This window comes from Hydra vulgaris, chromosome 02 (genome assembly GCF_038396675.1).
Source record: "Hydra vulgaris chromosome 02, alternate assembly HydraT2T_AEP".
Classification (NCBI taxonomy): domain Eukaryota; kingdom Metazoa; phylum Cnidaria; class Hydrozoa; order Anthoathecata; family Hydridae; genus Hydra; species Hydra vulgaris.
The window spans coordinates 70781496-70806341 of record NC_088921.1 but is presented as its reverse complement, the minus strand read 5'-3'; the positions used below and the strand labels follow the sequence as shown (position 1 = coordinate 70806341).

Here is a 24846-nt window from a genome sequence, read left to right as displayed (position 1 = left end):
TTACTCAAAAAGTGTAATTAAATTGCATCAACAAAATAGCGTTAATTTTGACCCAAAAAAACACAAATCCAGCAAACGTGCCACAACTTCGTCCAATTTGTAAATTTTAGGCAAATAATTTTTTAGTGTGTGGTTATTAATTTGTTCCTTGAAGTACTTATGGTTTTTCACAGAGCACCGCAGAAAAGCATTTAACTAAGAATTTTACGCTCCTTACCAATGTAACTTATTTGGCTAGAGCCGGCGTCGAACCTTGGATCTCTAACCACTGCACCGCGGCTTCGTTGTAAAATATGAAACGTAAAATACGAAACGCAAGCTGCTTAAAAAGGGAAAAATTGTGACAAGCATCAATCAATTTCGTTGATTTTGTGGTGTAGAATCACGAAATTATACAAACACTGTTGTTTAAAAGCTTATGTAAGGTACTCTAATAAAAAAAAAAAAAAATGAAAGAAACGATAAAAAATCTTTTGAAAAAAAACTTTCATAACTGGTAAAAGTTTATTGCTGTCTCTCTATGTAATACATGTAGATGAACACGTTCTTGCAACATAAATTTTACATAGCAAGAGTATTTTAATTTTTATTAGAGTTCATCTAAGTTCATGCAGTAATACTTCGAAATCCTTAAAAAAATTTGTCTCAACCTAATAATCTCGTCATTAATACATATACAAATTTTTAAAAAAATGGATATTTACGACGACTTTAAGTCATTTTCTTAAAAAATGTATGATATGGAACCAAAAAAATAAAAAAAGATAGCTATTTAAGCATTCGAAAGAATGCTTATATTAAAAGAATTCTGCAAAGTGCAGGAATGTTCTACAAATAATAAATCAACGCTAAAATAACTATAAAAGCAGCTCAAAACTTAAAAATAATGTTACCAAAAAATTTTAAGTAACTTTGAAAAAACTAATCCTCAAAAGTTCTGTATCAAGCAAACTATTGTAATGGCAATAATTATGACAGCCAATACAATAGTTTGTTTTAATATATATAGCCAATACTATAGTTTGTTTAATATATATAATTTGTAAAATTGTCCTGTCCACTAACGATTGTTTGCACTTATTTAGATTTGCGTTAATGTTGCGTTGCGTTTATTTGCCTTTAAATTACTTTTGGTTCAGCAAATACAAACTCTTTCTTTGAATTTTTTATTAATAAAATATAAGTAAAACTAAAAAAAAAGAAAAAAAAAAAGAAATGTGCTTTTTTATATTTTAAACACCGGGCACTTATAATTGTCATTTGTTTTATTTTATTTTTTATTTTCGAGTTTATTTTATCCGCGAAAAATGAATTATTTAAAACAATTGGTACATCGAGGCTTACTTATTTAAAACCATAACAACAAATCAGAGAATATTTTGGCGTTTGATTTTTTGTGGTTAAATAAATCTTAAACTTTTAAGTTCATTATCAGAATTTAATTAGTTAAATTTCTTCTTTGATAAAAATGGCTTATTGACAACCAATATAAAATCCTTAATAATACTACCGTATTGATTCATATACGCATTTAAAAACTTAGAAATTTAGAAGGAAAAGAATCTTGAATTCTCGAGTTTGGTTTATTACAGGTAAAAGTATATGCATATTTTTAAGTTTTTAAAATTAAATCTATATTAGGATGAGTAGCATCTGTATTATTTGAAGAAAAGTTACAGAGCATGTGTGTTCTGTGTATATTTTGTAGTAAATCTACAAAATGGTGAAGGCGATCACTTTCAATCATTCACATGCCAATCATTCACATGAGTGATAGGTATGATATAAAAAGAGAAGAGAAAATAACAACCAAGTTGATGTTTAGTACTAAAGCATTAAAAGTAAAGATAAAAAAGGTAGATCTAAAAGAAATAGAGATAAGAAGAGAGCACATAATTGCACAATACATAATTGTGAATATTAATGAAATAGCTTTACAGTAAAATGTCCAACCTGTGTAAAGCAAAAAAGTAATAATATACTTGAGCTGGAAGTTGTTACAATATTATCTGCACACAAAGTTGTTTTATGATAATGAAAGACTTCTACAATGGCATGTAATGACAAATTATGTTGAGTTTTATGCTACTTTAGCTTTGAGAAAGTTTATAGAGCAAACTCTACACTTTCAATGCAGAATACATTTTTATAAAGAAAATTTTCAAACTTTTAATTTATTTTAATGTAAAACTAATTAAATTAAAATTAATAATTTGTCAAATAATCTGAAGAATCTGATTAAGTTTTTATTTTTATTTTTTATAAATTCTGTTTTCTAAGTTTAGCAGACTAGTTGAGCTTCAATATCTATTTATTTTTTAGCTCTGGGTAGTTGATTATGCTACCAATGGTCTCTTTACCTTTAGGTGTAATTCACACTGTATCAAATTTTCTTTTTTCTTTATAGTTTGAAAAAAGAGTAAAAATAGTTTCATAAGTTTTTTCATCTAATTTTTGAATTAGAAAAGACAAACATTTATAATTGAAAAGAAAAAATTAAATAATCTTAGTTTTATATTTTTCTTTAATTTTTAGCTCAAAAACTTTGCGAAGCTCTACTATTATTATCAATTTTTTTTATTGAGGGCTAATAAAAATTTTGTTTTACTTTTTACAAAAAATTTTATTGTTTTAGCAACAGTATTTTTATAGTTTTTCTATTTTTATGCTTTTTCAAATAATGTTATAATTCTTTTGCCTTGTGTTAAAAATATAAAATAAATGCTGTTATCATTTAGTTGTCATTATGCAAGAAGAAGATGCTCGTTTTTTAAAAAGGTATTTTTATAATATTATATATATATATATATATATATATATATATATATATATATATATATATATATATATATTAATTAAATTTAAAACTTATTTATTAAAAAAGATTTATCAAATTTTTATTAAATACATAAATCACAATCTCTAAACTTCAATAATATAATAACCCCACAATACACAATCTATAACAATAGCTTTGATCATCATCATTATCATCATCATCATCATCATCATCATCATCATCATCATCATCATCATCATCATCATCATCATCATCATCATCATCATCATCATCATCATCATCATCATCATCATCATCATCATCATCATCATCATCATCATCATCATCATCATAATCATCATAATTATCACCATTATTATCAATAGCATTGATTCTCTGTTTGTTATTGCTAACTGGTTATTGTCATATAGGATTTTTAAGTTTAGCCATATCATTTTATTTTCATATTACTAATCAAAAATATATCAACTTTTTAGATATTAAATAATTTTTAAATAATTTTTAGCAAAAAGCTTGCAAATAAAAATCATTTAAAAAAATACATGACATTACTGAATGTATCAAAAAAGAGGGTTTATACACAGAGCTGTACTATCGGAAGTACAATAAGTGCAATCACACTGGCCCTCTATATTTATGGGGCCCCAAATATTAAAAGCCTATTAATATGAAACTTGTTTATAAGAAACCAGCACTAGAACCCAAAATCTTAGGAAAATTTCAGTACTAAGATTTTTAAAAATAATTTTTGATTCGAAACTATTTTATTGAGAGTTCGAGGAATATTTCCTAATTTTTCGTCAGCAACAACATCAACAAAATCCAAAATTAAAACGAAGCATTAAATACTAGTTACTTTGTAATTATTTTTTGGTAACATTTTAAAACTCACTTGTTGTTTATTTTACATTTATATACAACATTTAATTACCTTAAATGTTATGAAAGTGCACAAAAAGAGCAAAACAGATCCAGAAAGTAGCAAAATAAAAAAGCCTTCCTGGATCATTACATAAATGTTTTAAACCAGACAAAAGTTTGTTCATTTTAAACACTAACTTAATTAAATTATGTAATTTATTTAAGGTAGTGTTTAATATAAAGTGATTTATCTCAACTTAAAAACAAATATTTAGAAGAAAATATGAATAAGCCTTTCAAATTATCAATAACTAGAATTTACTTGTCACAGGAAAATCATTCAGGATAAGCAATATTGTGGATAGAAAATGCAACCGCCAGAACAACTGATTACTATGGTATAATTGATGCAAAAAGTTAGCAAAAGAGTTAGGAAAATTGATTCATAATATCTTTGTATGATTTTTTTAAATAAAACTTTATAAAAACTAATTAAATTTATAAAAAAAAAACTTAAATTTATAAAATAAAAACTAAATAAAGTGTAAGAAAAAAAAGTTTAAGGGCATTAAAAAGTTACAACAGGGCCCCAAACAGTTACAGCACTACTCTGTTTATACATGTGATTATTAAAATGAGTAATGAGTATGTTTATTCATTTTCTTTAAATCAAGTTATTAAAAAAAAAAATTTATTCACTTTCCAAAACTCTGACTTTTTTTATACCATCGTCACATTTTTAGGTTACTGAGTTCAAGTAAACTTTATATGATATAATAAAGTGTATACACAAAATAAGTGTGGAAGTAGAGAAAACAACTAAAAAAGGTACTCATTGATTTTTATTGGGAACTAAGTATTATTTAATACATTAATATAAGCAGATAATTATTTAGATGTATTATTTCAATACATTATTATAAAATGATAAAACATTTCAAAGAAATTAATTTATTCCTGTCGGTATCTAATAAAATTTTGAACTTTTGTTTTGGTGGTACACATAGGCTTGCACAAAGAACAACAATCAAAACTATTTGATGTTTTTTAAATGACATTTTTAAATCTTCAATGTTTCTGCATAGTTTTTTATTTATTTATTTCTTGTCTAATAATTACCCAGTATTTTGCATTAATTTTTAAAAAAATAGCTTTTTTAGGAAACATATCATTTTTTGTGTATTAAAGTTTCTTATTTGCTTTCCTCTATATTTGGAATTATAATAGACAGTACCAGGAGTTTGCTGATGATCATACTTCATATAAGTTTCATCGTCTTCAATAATTCAGAAATCTTTTTGTGATTTAAAAGTTTGAAAAACGTATTTTGCACCAAACTTTTACAATAAAACAATGAGAAAATTCTCATGTTTTTGTGCGTTCCCTTAGTGCCTTAATAGAAGCAAATCAATTTCTGCAACAAATGTTGTACAACATATTGCACAACTGTTGTACATTGTTTTTTCGACGATCAGAAACCAAGTTTAAGATATAAACAAAATTTGTTTTAAATTTATTTGTCTTTTGTCTAAAAGTTAATAAATGTTCACATTTAGAGTTAAACTCAAAGAAAAGGAATATCACATAATCTTATTCAATCCTCCTTTTTCCTTTTTTTTCCTGTGTTTTTTCCTTAGTTCAATCAAACTTTCATAAACAAAAACTTTTTAACTCTCTTAGCACCAAATTATATTAGAAATTTAATAAAAAACAACCAACAATATAGTGCACAATAAAAAATGTTCCCAAATTATATTAGAAATTTAATAAAAAACAACCAACAATATAGTGCACAATAAAAAATGTTCCTAAATTATATTAGAAATTTAATAAAAAACAACCAATAATATAGTGCACGATAAAAAATGTTCCCAAATTATATTAGAAATTTAATAAAAAACAACCAACAATATAGTGCAACATAAAAAATGTTCCCAAATTATATTAGAAATTTAATAAAAAACAACCATCATTAATATAGTGCATGAAAAATGTTCCCAAAAATATGCAACAAAAAAAGTTTTTAAAATCAAATTCATCTCCCCATAACTTCTGAGAACATTGCAATCAAGAAGGATATTTATTTTTTAGCTTATTTTCTCTTAACTTTAAACTACGAAATATGAACTTCAAATCAAAGTTATGCATAATTTGGTCTGTATAGATAAAAGTTTGTTTTTTGAGGTTAACAATAATAAATATGCCTGCGGCCATACTTATAATTTTTGCAGGCTCAAATATATAGTTGTGTCACCAGCAAATAGATTCACTTAAAAATTTCAAGGAAAATCATTAAATATAGATAAAAAGAAACATGGGACAAAGGATAGAACCATGCAGTATTTCAAAGATTATTGGAAATGGAAAAAAGTTGTCCACAAAGGACAACTTTAATAATCAGTATTAAAACATTTATTGTACCATTTTTTTTTAATTGTTGTAAAAAGATATGATACAATAAATGTCAATAATAACTATGACTGTTACACTTTTTAGAATTCTGTTTGAAATTAATTTGATCTCAAAAGAAAATAAACTATTTTTATTGTGCAGTGTAAACCTGACATTTTTTATCTTTTATATCTTATTGCAAAATCTTTTTATACATACTTTATACACAAGATGAAAAATACAGTTGTGGATTTTAAAAATTGCCTGCATAGTGAAAGACTAAGAAAAATATCTGAAAAACTAGATTGCATCATTAAACAAAAATCAAGTGTGGATAGATCAGTCAAAAAAAAACTACTGCCCTTCTTGCACGCAAGTCACAGAAAATCTAGCTGATGTTAATTATAGTACTGTGACTCATGGGCTATATATTAGGGGCTATATTTTTTTAAAACAATATAGGTTTTTTTTTAAATAGCTTTTAAAAAATATTGGTTAGTAATTAGATTAAGAAGACCTGATTACAATTTGCTGAAGATAAACAATCAAAGGGAAATAGAATCTCATATAAATTTAAATTTCTTCTTTTTGGAAGCAATGGTAGACATCATGTGCAACAACATATTGGTACAAGAAATTCAGTACCAAATTCCAACTGTAAAATATGGTAATAAAAAATATGATGGTATAGAGAATTTTTTCTGCACAAAGAGTTAGTCAATTGGTCAAGATATAAACGCTTCCATTAAAAAAGACATTTTAGATAACAATTTATTATCATATGCTGAAAAAACAATGCCAGAGAATTAGTTATTTCAATGCATCTCATACTAATATTTAATAATCCTTAAAAATCATTACTTTTTTTTAAAAAATAAAATAGAGTTTAAAATATCACCAGCAGCAAACTATTGCACAGCGCTGCATATATATATATATATATATATACATATATATATATATATATATATATATATATATATATATATATATATATATATATATATATATATATATATATATATATATATATATATATATATATATGTATATATATATATATATACATATATATATATATATATATATATATATATAAATATATATATATATATATATGTATATATATATATAAATATATATATATATATACATATATGTATATACACACATATATATATGTATGCATATATACACAAATAACTTCAAATGTATTCTACAAAATAGAATGCTCCATATTCATAAAAGTACCGAGTTGTGGTTACAATCCTCTGTGGCAGCTTGAACAAACCTTTATTTTTAAGCAGTAATTTGTCCTATCAAACTCCTTGATTTGTTCTATATAATAAAATAGCACTGGAATAAAAAAAATACTTTTTGGACTACCAAGTGACCCTTGAATATTTAATAGATCCTAATAATATCTAAAAAAATTTCTTTACAAATATCTTAACCTGGTATTAAACAGTAATTAAAATTTTTTTAAAATTTCAACAGTAGTAATCAACTATTGTTGATTACTACTGTTGAAGTTTAGAGTAAAATGTCTAAAACTTAATTAGAAAAACAATGGAAAACCTTTTTTAAAAAATGTTAAAAAATAATCAAAAAGTTTTTATATTTGTTTGCGAATAATAAACATATTTGGCGATGCAACAAGCGCAGTTGTGATCATTAAAAAGTTAAACAACATTTAAAAGTTAAACAAAAAATAATTTCAAAGGCAAAGTATATATATTTTTTTGGAATTCTATATGGTAAATATGACATCTAGTAAGAAAAATCATCTAACAAAAAAAAAGTTTAAAACGGTTTTAAAAAAACTTCTAGTATCTGTTTGTCTTTCTTTTTCAATTTATGTATGAGATTTGTAAACTATTAAAGCGTGTACACAAAATAAATGTGAAATAGTAAGTACGCAATTTTATTTCAGTAGTTGTATTAATACATTTTTCATTGTTTATATTTTGTTGGCAAACAGCACATAATGATTTTGAAAGATTTTAGTTTTCCCATTTAACTTAAAATAAGTTCTGAAAATGACAAAAGAAGAAGACGTTAAAATAAATGTTTTGCACAAATTTTATTTAAAATCTGAATTTAGCTAGAATTCAGTAGCAAAAAAGTTGCAAATACATTTCTACATTGTTAGTCATGTTGCCTAACGTTTTTCCTAAACAAAATCAATCAAATGCAAATCTGGTAATGGAGGAAAGGAGGTTTTTCAAGATATAAAACTACTTAGAAAACTGGTTCACAGTTTTATGAATAATCCAAGTACTAAGAGAACGCATATAATGACTTGATGATTCAAACATTGTTGTACAACTGTTGTATGACATTTCTACAACTATTGGAAACCAAGCATTAGATCAAAATTTTAAAGTTAATACTAAAATGGAAATTTACAGTATTATTACACCTTTGGTCCATAATTGGCCAGAAAAAAAATATTTTTAATGTTACAAAGCCTACTCATTACCTTTTTACTTTGTCTTTATATTTTTTTTGTTAGTATAGTACTTGTTAGTATAGTTTTGTTAGTACTTTGTCGTATTTTTTTTTTTTAGTATAGTTTTTTTCATGTTAAAGTATAAAAACTATAAATATTTTATAATTTATGCACTAAATTTTTTTTACAAAAAATGTTTAGAACATAAATTATGTCACCTTACAATCCAAACTCTATATAGTATATGCACTTTGCAAAAATAAATGTGCGATTTAAATTTCTTATGTATAATTTTGCTTTCATTAATTTGAATAACTCTATTTTTTAAAGAAAAGTAAAGGGTGGTACAATTGATGTTCATCCTACTGAAAATGCTATTATTGTCAATTATGAACTTGAGGCTGTCATTCTTGGTGAGTTGGGTGATCCAATGATGGGCGAGAGAAAAGAATGTCAAAAAGTGTAAGGTTAAATTAAGCATTTCATTCATACTTTTTTAAAGTTTACTCAATAGACCATTCAAGTTTGAATTTTATTTTAGAATCCGTCTTAAGTCTTTAGATGGTAACACCAATATTCAAATATTAGCAAAAGAAATTGTGAGCAAATGTAAATTGATTCATCCGTCTCGTTTGCCAGAAGTTGAACAACTACTTTATTACTTACAGCAGCGTAAAAGTGGTGCAGGTAAAGTTATCCCAGGTGGCAGTGCTGGAGTAAGTGACAAAAAAACATGTATGCTTTATTTTTAAAATTTACTTTACTTACGTCATGATTTTATACATCAGAAATGATTTTAATAAATAATTAAATAAAGGTGTTATAAAACAAATTTTGAATGGTTTTATGAATAAAAATGGTTTTAATGATAATTGCATAAAAAGATGTTTTTTTTAGCCAAAAAGAAAAAAGAAGTTGATCCTTTTGACAGTAACGAGTTTGATGATTCAGCAAATTTAAATAACATTGAAGAATATGTTGAATACCTTTATGAAGATACAGTTTCAAAAATCAAAGGGACTGGTTTAATTTTACAAGTTGCAAGGAATCCTGATAACTTGACTGAATTGGCTGAAAACGGTACCATTATTTTCTTTGTTTAATCTGATAAGAATGAATCACTTACCAAATGGTCACTGCCTTATTGTGATAATAAAGCTGATTTTCTCTCATAATATCAAAAAGCAAATGATTTTAAAGTTTTTTAAGTTAAAATATATGAATTACTGTTTAATGTTAGCATGCTTTTGACTGACATTAAGCATTATTGTAAATGACAAATTTTTAAAAGCAGCACACTGATAAGGTTTGTTAACTACATTAAGCATGATCAACATTTCAAAAGCACTTTTTAAATCTTTTATCAAAAAAAGGAGGAAAAATTGAAAACAAGTATTGTCAGTTACATTGTGGTAAAAGTTTCTTGCATTTTATTTATTAAACCATTTTTCTATTTTTAGGTTTTTCTATATTATATACAAAATCTTTTAGAAAATAGTATAGAAAAAACTCAATATAGAAAAAAAGTTCGAGCTTTAATGCTGCCTCTACCCCAATAAGCAACATTGGTAAGGAAGGAGGCATGACCTTTCTGGCTAAATGTTCTTTTGTGGTGCTCTTTTATAAGACCGTAAGGGCTTCTGGAACCACCTTAATAACAACAACAACAGCAACAACAAAAAGTGATCAAAAAATGATTTATTATCAAAACTGGAGTGTATGGTTGTGTCTTTAGCAAAGAACATTGCGGTAACCACATGCCAAGGTAAGATTGTCCGTTACAGACAATAATACTAGTATACATAAATACTTAAGTTAAAAAGGAATGAATAGTTTTTTAATCATCTTTCCAAATACACTATATGAAGAGAGCTTATTAAGATGACCAAAATACCGGATTTTTTTGAAACCCTTAAATATGTCAAGAGCAGTCATTCAAGAGCAGTCAATCAAGAACAGTAAGTCAAAAGCAGTATTTTAAATGACAAATTTTTGTCCAGAGCGGTCAGTCAAAAGCAGTCTTGATTGACTGCTAAATAATTTTTTTAGGTCTTTAATTATTAATTAAAGACTTAAAAAACTAATGTTATAGGAAGTGGGGTCAGATCATTTTTTCAAAATTGAAGCCACAGACGTCATTTTCTAGGAGGCGAGAAAACAAGAAGAACTTTTTTTAGCTAAGAACTTTTTAAATAATTTAATAAGTATTGATGAGAGTTGTACAATACACATTTGTAAGGCTGAGAGTAATTTTATCTTGATCACCAAAGAAGAAGTTTACAATGATTTCTTGCAATGATATAAAGATGTTGATTCTCAGGAAAATTGTTATTGTAAAAAATATGAAAAAAAAATTACAATTAAAAATGGCAGTTGCACTAAAAGGAGAAAACCAAGTTAATGTTATTTGAAGAATTTACTGAACTTGATTTTTATGACAATTTATTTCATTGACTTTTTTTTCTATAGTTTCAATTTTATGTATGTTGTTTTGGTAATTAGTGTATATTTAATTTTATTAATTTTATTAAAATTTTGCTGTTGTTTTTTAGTTCAAAATAACTGTTTTAGTAAATGTTTTTAGTTAATAAGAAATAATTACTAAAATATTAACTTTGTTTTTAAGAATATTTTAAAATTTTGGTACAAGCTTACATTTGGGTACAAGGATACATAAGATTATGCTATTGCAAACATATTTTTTGTTTACCGAAAAAATGATAGTTTTAATTGTGGTAAAAGCGAATACATGCAATCGCCTTGTCACTTCATTTGGTTATTTTGCCTATTTCTGTATATTTTATTATTGAATTGATTTGTAATAATTAATTGATTTGTTATTTAGAATTTCTATTTTTTACTTTTATTTTATTAAATTTTTTTAGAAATGCTTTTAAGTGCATTGGCCCGAGTTTTGCGTGAAGAATGGAAGAATAGCACAGAGTTGACAACAAATATTATTTATACGTTTTTTTGCTTTTCAAGTTTTACTGATTTCCATAACATAATTCTGCACCATAAAATTGGTGCACTATGTTTACAAATAGTGGAGCAAGAGATAAGAAAACATGATTTATGGCTTGATGAACTTTCAAAAAAACAAAGTATTGCTGCAGGTAACTCTCCTGCTGGTAATGCTGTTCTGAATAATGCTGATTTAAAAAAGGAATATGAAAAAAGTTATAAAAAGTTCCAAAGTCTTGTAACAAAACAGGAGCATCTGCTACGAGTTAGTGTTTATTTTTTGCTAAATATAGCTGAAGATGTTAAAGTTGAAAATAAAATTAGAAATAAAAATTTTATAGGAATTCTTGTGAAGTTGTTATCAAGAAATAATGATGAACTGCTTGTACTTGTTGTATCTTTTTTAAAAAAATTAAGTATCTATAAGGAGAACATTAATGAAATGTCAAAAACAGATATTACAGATAAAATTGCCTCACTTATTCCAAACAAAAACGATGATCTTTTAAATCTTTTACTACGACTACTTCTCAATTTAAGTTTTGATACAGAGCTTCGTGAAAAAGCTGTTAAGAGTGGATTGGTACCTAAGTTAGTTGATCTTTTAAAGAATACAAAACACACATTGGTAGTTATTTGTTTGATGTATCATATAAGCATTGATGATCGTTACAAATCATACTTCAGTTACACTGACTGCATCCCGATTGTATGTTTGTATTTTCCAATTTTTTTTCTTTAAACAAGCAACATAGTTTTATGTATGAAATTAAGTTTTATGTATATATGTAATATATATTGCATTAATTTGATTTAATATATATATGTTTGTGTGTGTGAATCGATTTGATTCAATTCGATTCGCGATTTAAGTGCTGCTTTGATTCAATATTCAATTCAAAACAAAACTATTTGGTGCTATAAAAATATTATTATTTATCTTTGCCAAAGTAAAGTAATTGTAATCAAAAGTAATTGTAACACTGCTTCCAAACAACTGCTAAAAATGTATTCTTCGCAAAAAAAAATTTTTAAGAATTTTTTTTTTGAAAAAAAATGTTTAAGTTTTTTTATATCCTCATATTGCTGATTCGGTTCGTAAATCAAGATCTGCTTTGATTCGAAATTAAAAATGCTGATTCACAAGGCCCTAATATATATATATACATATATATATATATATATATATATATATATATATATATATATATATATATATATATATATATATATATTTATACAGATATTTATACAGATATATATGTATATATATATATATATATACATATATATATATATATATATATATATATATATATATATAAATATATATATATATTTTTTTATATATATATATATTAATAGTGCTTGAAGTGGAGAAAAAAAGTAACGGGATAGTATTCGGTAAATTAAAAATACCATCCCGCCTTATCATTGTTCTATATAGAGATTTGCAAAAATGTGGCAGGATGGCATCCCACCACATCCCACCACATCCCACCACATCCCACCTCACTTCGAGCACTGTATATTAATATATATATATATATATATATATATATATATATATATATATATATATATATATATATATATATATATATATATATGTATATATATATATATTAATATATATATATATATATATGTATATATATATATGTATACATATATATATATATATATATATATATATATATATATATATACATACATATATACATATTTATGTATATATATACCTATATATATATATACATATATATATATATAATATATATATATATATATATATATATGTATATATATATATATATATATATGATATAATAATATATTTGTATACATATATATATATTATATATACATATATATATATACATATATGTATATTTACATATATATATATATATATATATATATATATATATATATGTATATATATAATAATATATTTGTATACATATATATATTATATATACATATATATATATATACATATATGTATATTTACATATATATATATACATATATGTATATTTACATATATATATATAATATATTAACATATATGTATACATATATATATTATATATACATATATATATACATATATGCATATATACATATTTATATATATATATATATATATGTATATATATATATATATATATATATATATATATATATATATATATATATATATATGTATTCTATATCTTCTACAGTGTATATAGACAGGGTGGCCACGCTTCCTAAAAAATCCTAAAATGTCCTAATATTTGAAAAACATCCTAAAAAGACCTAATTTCTCCTAATGTATAGATGATTTTCTCAAATACTCCTAAATTCTCCTAATTTATTTTTCCTGAGTATAATGCATAAACTATTATCAACCAATCAATAATAAAGTTAATGAAATGGTTCAGACTTGGAGTTAGTACTATTGTATACTGAGAGAAATTAAGTTACTCAAATGTATATTCAATATTGTTGTTATAATTTAATTTTAATAGAATAAAATTTTATAAAAATTTTATTCTATTAAAATTTAAGTTTTATATTCTTATTTCTGTCTAAGTTCTGAACATCAAAATTATTTTTATTAAAATTTTATTTTAATTAAGTTGACCTAAAATAATTTTTCCTTTTAGAATAGAAAATGTCAGTCAAATATAAAGCTAAATTTTAAGAGTGTTTAAAAGACTTTAATTATAAAAAAAAATTATTTAATTAAGTATTATGTTGTTTTATAGGTATGTTTGTTGATTTTTATTTCCGGATATCTTTCTTTTAACTATCCTTTTTGCCGAAAGTTTTTTTCTAAAATATAATTTTGTAATACATAAAATTGTAAATCATAAAATTGAGAAAGCCACCAGATGAATTCTAAATTTATAAAATAAATTATTCTGCATTGTTTAACAATATTTTTTGCAAATTATATTCTGAATTTTTTAAATATGACCTAGATGATTGCTGTATGTTTAAAGGTTTTAACTGTTGCAGATCTGGATACAAACACATTGAAAATACATGTTAATGAAAAAAATATGTATTTTTGAATGTTATATATGCTTGAAGTTTATGTCTGTTGCAGATCTAGATACAAAAACATTGAAAATACATGTTAATGAATGAAAATATAAACGATGTATACCTGTGATTGATAAAAGAAATACAAGCGGTCATTGAGCCACCAGTTGCACCAAAGGTGTACACTGTGTACACTTAAGTTATATTTGTTTAATGGTATAAATTTAACATGGTAACATGGGTAATATTTAACAGCATTTGTTTGAAAAATTTCTATAACATGCTTTTGCTATTCACAGAATTTAGTTTTTTCACACATTCATTTTATTTATTTATCTATGTATGAATAAATTTAATATACTATGAAAAAATGTTATTAAATTTTTTTATCTGTTTATTATAAAATATTGTGTTCTGTTATTTTTTCTAACTTTACACTGCCATAATGTGCCAAAAATGCAAGTGTTTAATACAGGGTACATAAGTTTTTATATTTTCAAAGGATTCTTTTTTTATTCTAGTTTCTAGCTCTACTTTTTTCTTATTTCTGTCAGTGGCAGTTCTGGGAATTAAAGTTATTTTTATTCATATTTTTATTTTATTAAGTTAACCTTTATATTTTTGTATTTTTAGAACAGAAAATTATATTTTTTATAAATTATTATTATTCAAATATAAAACTAAATTCCAAGATCATTGGTTAAATGACAATAATTATAAACAATGGGTACAAAAATGTCCCAACAATTTGTATTCTGTAAAATGTAAAATGTTTGAAAGTTATATCTGTTGCAGGTCTGGGTACAAAGGCATTGGAAAAACATGCTAATGGTAACAAACATAAACAACGTATGCCTGTCTGTGATAAATATGCATTAAAAACTGTTATAGAACCCCCAGCTAGCCCAAAAGTGGCACTATGTCCACAGCAAACTTCTATTGTATTTGTTGCAGAGTCACAATTAGCAAAGAAAGCAGAGATAATGTGGTCAGTTGATAATGTGCTTTCAAAACATTCTTTTCGATCAAGTGCAAACAAATCTGAATTATTTACTGCAATGTTTAGTGATAGTCAAATAGCTAAACAATTTTCTTGTGGGAAAACAAAGTGCACTTATCTGGTGTGCTTTGGAATTGCACCATATTTTAAGAAAATTTTGTGTAAGGCATTATCAGAGCTTGATCAGTTTGTTTGCCAATTTGATGAATCTTACAACCAAGTTTTCAAGAAGAGTCAGATGGATTTGCATGTTAGATATTGGGACTCCTCATTAGAGATGGTAAAAACAAGGTATTTTAACTCTGAGTTCTTGGGAAAAGCTGCTTCTGTTGATATTATGATAAATTTCCGTAAATGTATGAGTGGTTTAGAAGAAGATAAAATGCTCCAAGTTTCCATGGATGGTCCAAATGTTAACATGTCTTTCCTCTCTAATTTAAATGTTAAGAGAAGTGAATGTGAACTCAGTCAGTTAGTATCAATTGGATCATGGGGCCTTCACACAATGCACTGTTCATTCAAGAATGGTGCAAATGCTTCAGGATGGAAATTGAACAAATTACTGTCTTCATTGTATAATATATTCCATGAGAACCCTTCCCGTTGTGCTGATTTCGAAAATCTTACTCAAGCTTAGTCTTCAGACTATGCTTGAACTACAGTTCTGTAGCCATCGTTGGATTGAAAATGAGAAGGTAGCAAAGAGAGCAATGGAAATATGGCCCAAGATTATTGTGATTATTGACTTTACCGAAAGTCAATAATCTTGGAAAAATTTACCGAAAAGCAAGCAGCCTGGTCAATGTAAGCCTGGGCAAAACACTTGTTATGAATACCTTTCTTCATGCTATAAAGATGTGTTAGTCCCAATAAAGTTACAATTTTTTAAGGAAACTGCAAAATTGTTAAATTCTTTCTTGTTAGTTTTCCAAACCGACAATCCTATGACACCTTTTCTTGTGAAAAACTTGAGAATTTACTGAGGCTATTTTTATCAAAATTTATCAAAAAAGAAGTTTTGTCTAAAGCATCTACAGCTTATAAATTGTTAAAAGTTGATATCAGTGATGTCAAAAATCAAGTATTGGTCGCAAATATTGATCTTGGGTTTGGAATAAAATATGAGTTGCAGCAACTAAAATTTAAAAAAAAAGTTACTGATGCACAAATCTATAATTTTAAAACAGAAGTTCAACAGTTTTTAGTTACAATTTGCAAACATATGGTTGGAAAAAGTGCATTAAACTCATGTTTTGCCAGATACTTATTATGTTTATCACCTTTGTACATGGTGGAATCTCATGAGATGTGTGAACTTTATTTTGACAAGTTGTTGCTGAAATTAGTTGCTTATAAAAAGGTATCACCTTCAGCTTCTGATCAAGCCAAATTGCAGTATTCACAATTTTTAGCTACTGTTGTGAAAGTGAACAAGGAGAAATTTCTTGGGTTCAAAAAAGAAAGTGATAGATTGGATTCTTTTTTGGTTCAATATACAGATGCTTCAAGATTCAAGGACTTAATGAAAATTAACCAATTGTTACTAATATTGTCTTATGGCCAAGCACAAGTAGAGCATGGATTCAGTATAAATGACCAACTACTAGATAATAATATGCTAACTGATACTCTTGTTGCGCAGAGAATTGTACATGACCACATGTGCAGTGAAAGTATAAAATCGTCCCAATTAGCTATGACAACTAAACTTATAGGACATGTTAAGGATGCACAAAAACTATACTTTAGCAGTCAAAAAGAGAAGTCCCTGAAGGCCCTAAAAACTGACCATAATACTAAACTGAAAAGTTTTAATAAAAAGATTGCTAGTTATAATGAACAAATTCACACCCTTGAAGGTACCATACTTCAGTTCAGAAATGATGCAGATAAGTATGCATTGCAAGCGGAAAAGCAGAAGTCATTGATAGAAATTAAGTCAACAATTTTAAAATCTAATGCGCTAAAGAGAGTTGCCTCTGAAAAGCAGGAATTACTTGAAAAAATTACAGCAGCAATAAAAGTACTTATTGACAAGAAGGCTGAGATTTAGATTTGGATGTTTAACTTTTTCAATTGTTTTGTTTTCCTGATTTGATTATTTCTTTATATATATAAAATATAATATAAATATAAAGTATAACATAAAATATAAAGTTTAGTTTTTGAAATTGGCTGTGTATTTTAATGATTTTTGATTATTTATTTTTTGTTACTTAGTCATTAAGTAATCTATTTAGTACAATGTTAAGTTTGATAAGTTTATAATGCAAGTATGAAATCAGTTTGTTTCAAGTTAATATTTTTGTACGTGTAGAGATGTTAGATTATTTTAAATAACAGTGTTAGTGCCCCTAATTTTATCTTAATTATCTTAGCTAGGCATTCTTACAGTTTTTAAATAAGATAAAAAATTTTTAGTGCCACTTTATTTTTGAAATCCTCCTAAAATCTCCTAAGATTTTTATCCTTTTTTTTCAAATTTCCCGATAAATCTCCTTAAAAACCTTTAAAAATCTCCTAAATTATACTTAATTATCCTAATTTTTTCATACAAAAAAAGTGTGGCCACCCTGATAGATAAAAAATTGTTACCAGTTTTTCCTACATTTATAGCATACAGTGTTTATAGAAAAAGGAGAGAAAAACAAAGAATAAATAAAGGTATAACCCATGCTAAATCCTCAGTTAGTGGCACTCCTTCAAGGCATTAGGCTAAAAGATCGTCAATGTATGTACTGAAGATCCAAGCAGCAGGCTATTTCAGTGTAGCATCAGAGTTATTATCTAAACTTGCATTCATAGTTATATATATATACATATATATACACATATATATGTAAATATATACATTCTAAAAATTCTGATTCGCAAGGCCCTAATATATTTATATATATATATATATATATATATATATATATATATATATATATATATATATATATATATATATATATATATATATATATATATATATATATATATACTTATGTATATATATATATATATGCGTGTATATATATATATATATGTATATATATATATATGTATATATATATATATGTATATATATATGTATATATATATACATATGTATATATATATATATATATATATATATATATATATATATATGTATATATATATATATATATATATATATATATATATATATATATATATATATATATATATATATATATATATATATATATATATATGGGGCATTTAATTTCCTATGTTTAAAAAAATCATGGTATCAGACTGCATAAAGAAAACAATACAAAGTGGAGAAAAAGAACAAACAAACTGGTTATGAAATTTCTTGATATTCCACCAAATTCACTTTTAACTTGGAAAATGAATAAAGATAAAATCTTTGACACTTTTTGTCTAGAAAAGTTGGCTAATAGGTGAAAGTTAATACAATTATCAAGTCAACAAAGCTGTATGGTTAAAGTGAATGAGAGCTGATAATGTCCTAATTAGTGGTTTACTGGTAAAAGAAAAAAACTTTATATTTTGCAAAACAGTTGAACTAACTAACCTTGCCACCATATTGTATCTATAAAACTACTAACATCTTTACAACAAATAAAATGTCTTATAATGGTTGCTATTATCTGTCAGAAAGACGCATTCAAGACATCTTAGAAATATCTTTAAGCACTTGAACAGAGTGCCTCAAGTGCTTAAAGACCAATTGCTGTAGTTGTGTGTGGTATAGTGCTTTCTTTGTAAGCAAGAAGCTTTAAGTTTGATCCCCACCACTTTGAATATCCTTGACTTATAATGAAAAAAATTCGCAGCTTATGAAAATGCAATTTTTTTTTCATGCCATCTTTTTAAATACATCTTTAAGAGGGTATTACAAAAGTTAATATCAAGAAAAAATATACATTATTGTGACATCTTACAAAGGTGTAAATAGTTTTCATGATTATACAGTCTATTTGAAAACATCTTTTAGATGCATTCAAGAGGTCTTAGATAAGCAGAAAAAAAAGGTTGTTTTATTGTCTATTAAATGTCTTAAAGACATCATTTGAATATAAGACCAGTTAAAGAACTGAATAAGGCAATCTTAAAGATGTCTTGTGCTTGCTGTGTTGTATGTTAATTATTAAAGTTATCTTTCTCAAACACCAGCTACCATAATGAGTTATATAAAACTGTCATTAGCAGTAGTTACCTTATTGCATTCTTAAAAAAAGCAAAATGGTCATTATTAATATAAGCTACTAAGATTAGCCAAAACTTTTTAAGTTTTGCATTAACATCATAAACATTGCTTTTATTTCTCCAAAAATATCAAATTTAACTACAGAACTGTATTTCAAAATTAACTTTGAAACTATATTTCAAAAATAATTTTAAAATATAGTTTCAAAATTAACTTTGAAACTATATTTCAGTATTAACTTTAAAACTATATTTCAATATTAATTTATAAACTATAACTTAAAATTAACTTTGAAAATATATTTTAAAATCAACTTTGAAACTATATTTAGAAATTGCAAAGGTTTATGACAGAACTGCCTAGTGTTCTTTAAATACTCATGATTAATTTAGACTTGGGACTTAGCATAAACCCAGGTTTGACACATTCTACTAATATGTAAATAAATTTCACCATATACTATTTAGTTTTCTTTTAAATTCTATGTTTGATTTATGTACAATTATTTTCATTTAAACCCATCTCAGTATGTATCTCAGTAGGTTGAGCTCAGTAAAATTGGTAAAATTGATTAATAGTATAACTTAAAGGTAATTACATACCTTTGAATTTTTTGGTAAATTATTATTGCAATCACCCATATTATTGACCATATCTGCAAGCTTGATCATTGATTGGTTGTTACAGCAATAATTTACTGGTTAATTACATCAAGTAAAATATATCAAGTTACCCATTTACCTTTTTACTTATTAAGTAAAATAAATCAAGTTATCCATTTATAAAGCTTAACCCTACTCAGTATGATGTCATGATTGGCATTTTTTCTCAATCTAAACTATCAGTAAAAGACTTCTTTTACTTTAGATGATGAAAATGATTCTTGAAGCACAAAAAGATCAAATTGAACCAGAACTTGTTGCACTTGCTATTAACCTTGCTGCAAACAAAAGAAATGCACAATTAATATGTGATGGAAATGGGCTTCGTTTGTTGTTAAGACGGGCAATGAAATTTAAGGATACCCTTTTAATGAAAATGATAAGGAATATATCTCAGCATGATGGTGTCACAAAGAAGGAGTTTATAGCAAGTTTTAATTTGTATATTTAAGTTTTATTTGTTTATTTTATGCTTTTTATAAAGTACACAAAGTAAGCTAATCAGTGGTGAAATCAAGATTTATATGTATATGTATATATATATATATATATATATATATATATATATATATATATATATATATATATATATATATATATATATATATATATATATATATATATATATATATATATATATATATATATATATATATATATGTATATATATATATATGTGTGTGTGTGTGTGTGTGTGTATATACTTATATTTATATATAAATGTGTGACATATGTAATCAGTTATCTGTATAATAAAATCTGTATACTTTATATAACACTGACATCTATACAGCTCTACCTCACATATATATATATATATATATATATATATATATATATATATATATATATATATATATATATATATATATATATATATATATATATATATAATTATAATTAAAAACAATAAAGAAAAAACTTTTATTATGGAACTTTAAGTTTCATGCCTAGCGGCAATCATCAGCCATATATTACAAAATTAAAAATTAAACGTTAAAATTACAATTAGAATTACAGATTTTATTATACAGATAACTGATTAGATTATTAAAGATAACTTCAACTTTAATTTTTTTTTATTTTGTCATTTAGAATTACATTTCAGACCTTGCTAATATGATAAAAAATGTCAACAATGAAGCTTTTGTTGTAGAGTGTGTTGGGATTCTTGGAAATTTAAATATGCCTGAGATGCAGTATTCTATGATGCTTAAAGAATATGACCTGCTAAATTACATTCTTTCTAAACTCTCTCCTGGTATTTACATCAATAACTTATAGTACATTCTTAAAAGTTAAAAAATTTTATTTAAATTCTTTAAAATTAATATTTAATCAAATATAATAAATAGGGAAACTTTTGGTTTTATATTACAGTTGCCACTCAGTATTTTTAGACACATGTTTGTATTTACAACAATAAAATGGCTGATTTGCATGTAAAACTTTTTCAGTTTACAGTGGTGGTCAAATTATTAGACTAGGCTACAAAATCGAGATTATTTTCAAATGTACCTACCTCGGCACAAATTAGTTATTAAATAAATGTATATATAGTTAATGCATGTATAGCCCAATGTTGCTTAAGTGGTAATAAGTGCAATTTATTTTTATTTTCGCTCAAGATCCATTTTTTTGAAAATTTTAACTGTTAATTGAATATTAAAATTTGGTCACCTGCTATCTGTTAGAGGTCAGTATTTTCTTATTTGTTTGATGTTTATGAGCAGAAATTATAGGAAAATGTACATTAATAAGAGTTGGTTGACATCACATTAAGATCAATCTTTTATTTATTTTTATTTTCTACATTAAAAATGAAGAAACATGTTTAATTAATAAAGCATTTTAATAGATGGGAAAAGCTGCTGACTTGTCACCCACAAAATTGGCCAGAGTTGAGGTTTATCTACAAGAGACATCACTCACGCATAAGGAGATTGCTAAAAATATGGGAATAAGTCAGAAATCGGTATCGAGAATGAAGAAGAAGATGCAGAATGGTGAAAAATTACAAGGCAACCGTGTTGGCAATTGTGGCAGTAAAAAATCAATATCTGTGTTAGACAACAGGTACCTCATGAAATGCTGTATAAGAAACCGTAAAGCAAAAAGCAAGATGTTGCAGAAAGAATTACAAAAAAGTAATGTACATGTGAGTACCAGAACAGTCAGAAGACAATTAGCTATGAATGGTTTTCGAGCTTGACAGCCACGCAGAAAACCAAAGCTGACTCCGGCAATGATCAAGAAACGTTTGGCATGGCAAAAGCAACACAAGAATTTCACTGAAAATGATTGGAGTCAGGTGTGTTTCAGTGATGAATCATCCTTTTACATCATGGATGAGAAAGCAGCCTATGTACGTAGGAGACCCGGTGAAGAATTTCATCCTGACTGTTTTGCAGAGACAGTAAAGCACCCAAAACATGTCATGGTCTGGTCAGTTATCTCTATTCATGGGTCTGGAAGACTGTATATTGTTGAAGGCACCATGAATCAAGTTCAATACAAGAAGGTGCTTGAGACACAACTGCTGCCTTGACTTGGCGAATGGTGTCGACGGAGACTGTTCACTTTTATGCAAGATGGAGCACCTTGTCACACTGCGAAGACAGTCAAGAAATACTTAGCAGACAACCACATTAAGCTTCTGCAGTGTCCAGGTAATTCACCTGACATGAACCCCATTGAGAACCTGTGGGAGATTGTCAAAAGAAGAGTAGGAGGGATGAAACCAAAAAAAAAAAAAATGGTGGAACTGACCGGGGCTTTGGTCAATGTCTGGCATCATGACAATGAAATCCATAAGCTTTGCCCGAAACTTATTCATGGGATGCCTTCAAGGGTCCAGACACTGCTTAAAAATAAGGGAAACCATACAAAATATTAACTGACATGTTTCAACTATTCGAACTTTCATTGCCATTGTAATTTATTTCATTTTCTATCGTTACTTTTTGCATTTTTATTGTAATTTTAACTTAGTCTTATTAATGCAAATTTTAAGTCTTCTTGGCATTTGAATATCAAGTCCTAATTTTGCATTGTATTTAAATGTTTTTATACTTAAACGGTTCAATTTTGTGCTTTTTTACAATATAATATTGTGCTTCTTAACTTTTCTAATTTTTTGTAATGTTTTGAAGTAAAAATGTTGCATTATTTATGAACAAATTTCACAAATGCATCAAAAATTGCATTTAGTCTAATAATTTGGCCACCACTTTATGTTAAAAATAAGTTTTTAATAACAGTTGAAAAACCATAATCAACAGCTGATTATGATAATTTTTCTTATTAAAAAGTTTTTAATTTATGAAATAATTTTATTGAAGCTTAAAAATTTGTTAAAATATACCAACTTGTTTGTTAAAATAAACCAATACGTTTTTTTTAAAACATACCAATCAAGTTATGATTACCTCGTCAAGTTATGAAGACCTTAATCAAATAAATTGGATAAAAATAAAAATTTTTATAAAAATATTATTCAATAAAATATCAACCCTCGGAATTAGGAAAAATGAGTTCGGCAATAATTTGCCGACCTCAATCTTTTTGAGGTCGACATTAGGTCGGCAAAAATTATTTGATACAAAGGTCTAACCATAAAACATAGAAACGAGGTCGGCAATTTTTTGCCGATCTCAAATACTTTCAGGTCGGCAGTTAGGTCGGCATTGCCGAATGCCGACTCTAATTCCGAGGGTTGAAATATATATAAATATAAAAGGTAAGAGTAATACTAGTTTAGTTTAAATACTTAACAAAATGTTGGTGGGTTTAAGTGCATGTCTAGTATGAGGCTATGAAAATTAAGATAAAGGAAATAGTACATTTAATACGCACCAAAAGACAGTAGTAGACTAACCTACAGATAGTAGACTAACTTACAGACAGTACAGTAGACTAACCATTATCACATCGTTGTAATGTTGCTTCTCTTTCTCTTTTCTTTAAATACTATAATGGGCACTGCTCTAAAGAGCTAGCATCTCTTGTGCCATCTAATAATATTCATTCTTGTGTTACTCGTCATTTAATTAAGTCTCATCATTTTTCTGTTACTGTTCCTAAATGCTCCAAAAACTCTTATTCCTCAAGTTTTTTTCCTCGAACATCAATTCTTTGGAATTCGTTTCCTTTATCTTGCTTTCCTGATTTATATAACTTGCAATCTTTTGAGTCGCCTGTCAATCGTTATCTTGCCCTACAATCTTCTTCTACTTCCAGTAACTTCCAACTCTTTCCAAGTGGTTGCTTGCAGCCTTGTTGGAAGCAAAGATATTTAAAAAAAAAAAAAAATTTAAATAATATTTACCTGTTTCTTTCTTCTTTTTTGGGAACTGTTCAACATTATTATAAGCGGTTCTAAATAAATTTAATTAAGAAAAAATTGATATCACTAATGCTTGTTAACTAAAACTAATAATTTTTTAATACAAATATCTGTCCAAATATACTAGGGCGATTTTATATGTTTTCAATAGT

At 25.8% G+C, this 24846-nt stretch overlaps 1 protein-coding gene across 2 annotated transcripts in view; it reads left to right on the top strand.

Annotated features, from left to right (window-relative positions):
* Nucleotides 1–1342: 1342 nt before the first annotated feature.
* LOC100206716 (kinesin-associated protein 3) overlaps nucleotides 1343–24846 on the top strand; it is a 40992-nt gene continuing 17488 nt past the window's right edge. The window contains exons 1-8 of one of the 2 annotated variants that reach the window (XM_065791846.1): nucleotides 1343–1592; nucleotides 2739–2778; nucleotides 8835–8966; nucleotides 9046–9239; nucleotides 9402–9584; nucleotides 11390–12177; nucleotides 20555–20776; nucleotides 21445–21610. In XM_065791846.1, the coding sequence (XP_065647918.1) occupies nucleotides 2747–2778; nucleotides 8835–8966; nucleotides 9046–9239; nucleotides 9402–9584; nucleotides 11390–12177; nucleotides 20555–20776; nucleotides 21445–21610 (1717 nt within the window). In that variant the 5' untranslated portion in view covers nucleotides 1343–1592; nucleotides 2739–2746. The remainder of the gene's footprint in view (nucleotides 1593–2738; nucleotides 2779–8834; nucleotides 8967–9045; nucleotides 9240–9401; nucleotides 9585–11389; nucleotides 12178–20554; nucleotides 20777–21444; nucleotides 21611–24846) is intronic. The other variant, XM_065791847.1, reaches the window with a different exon arrangement.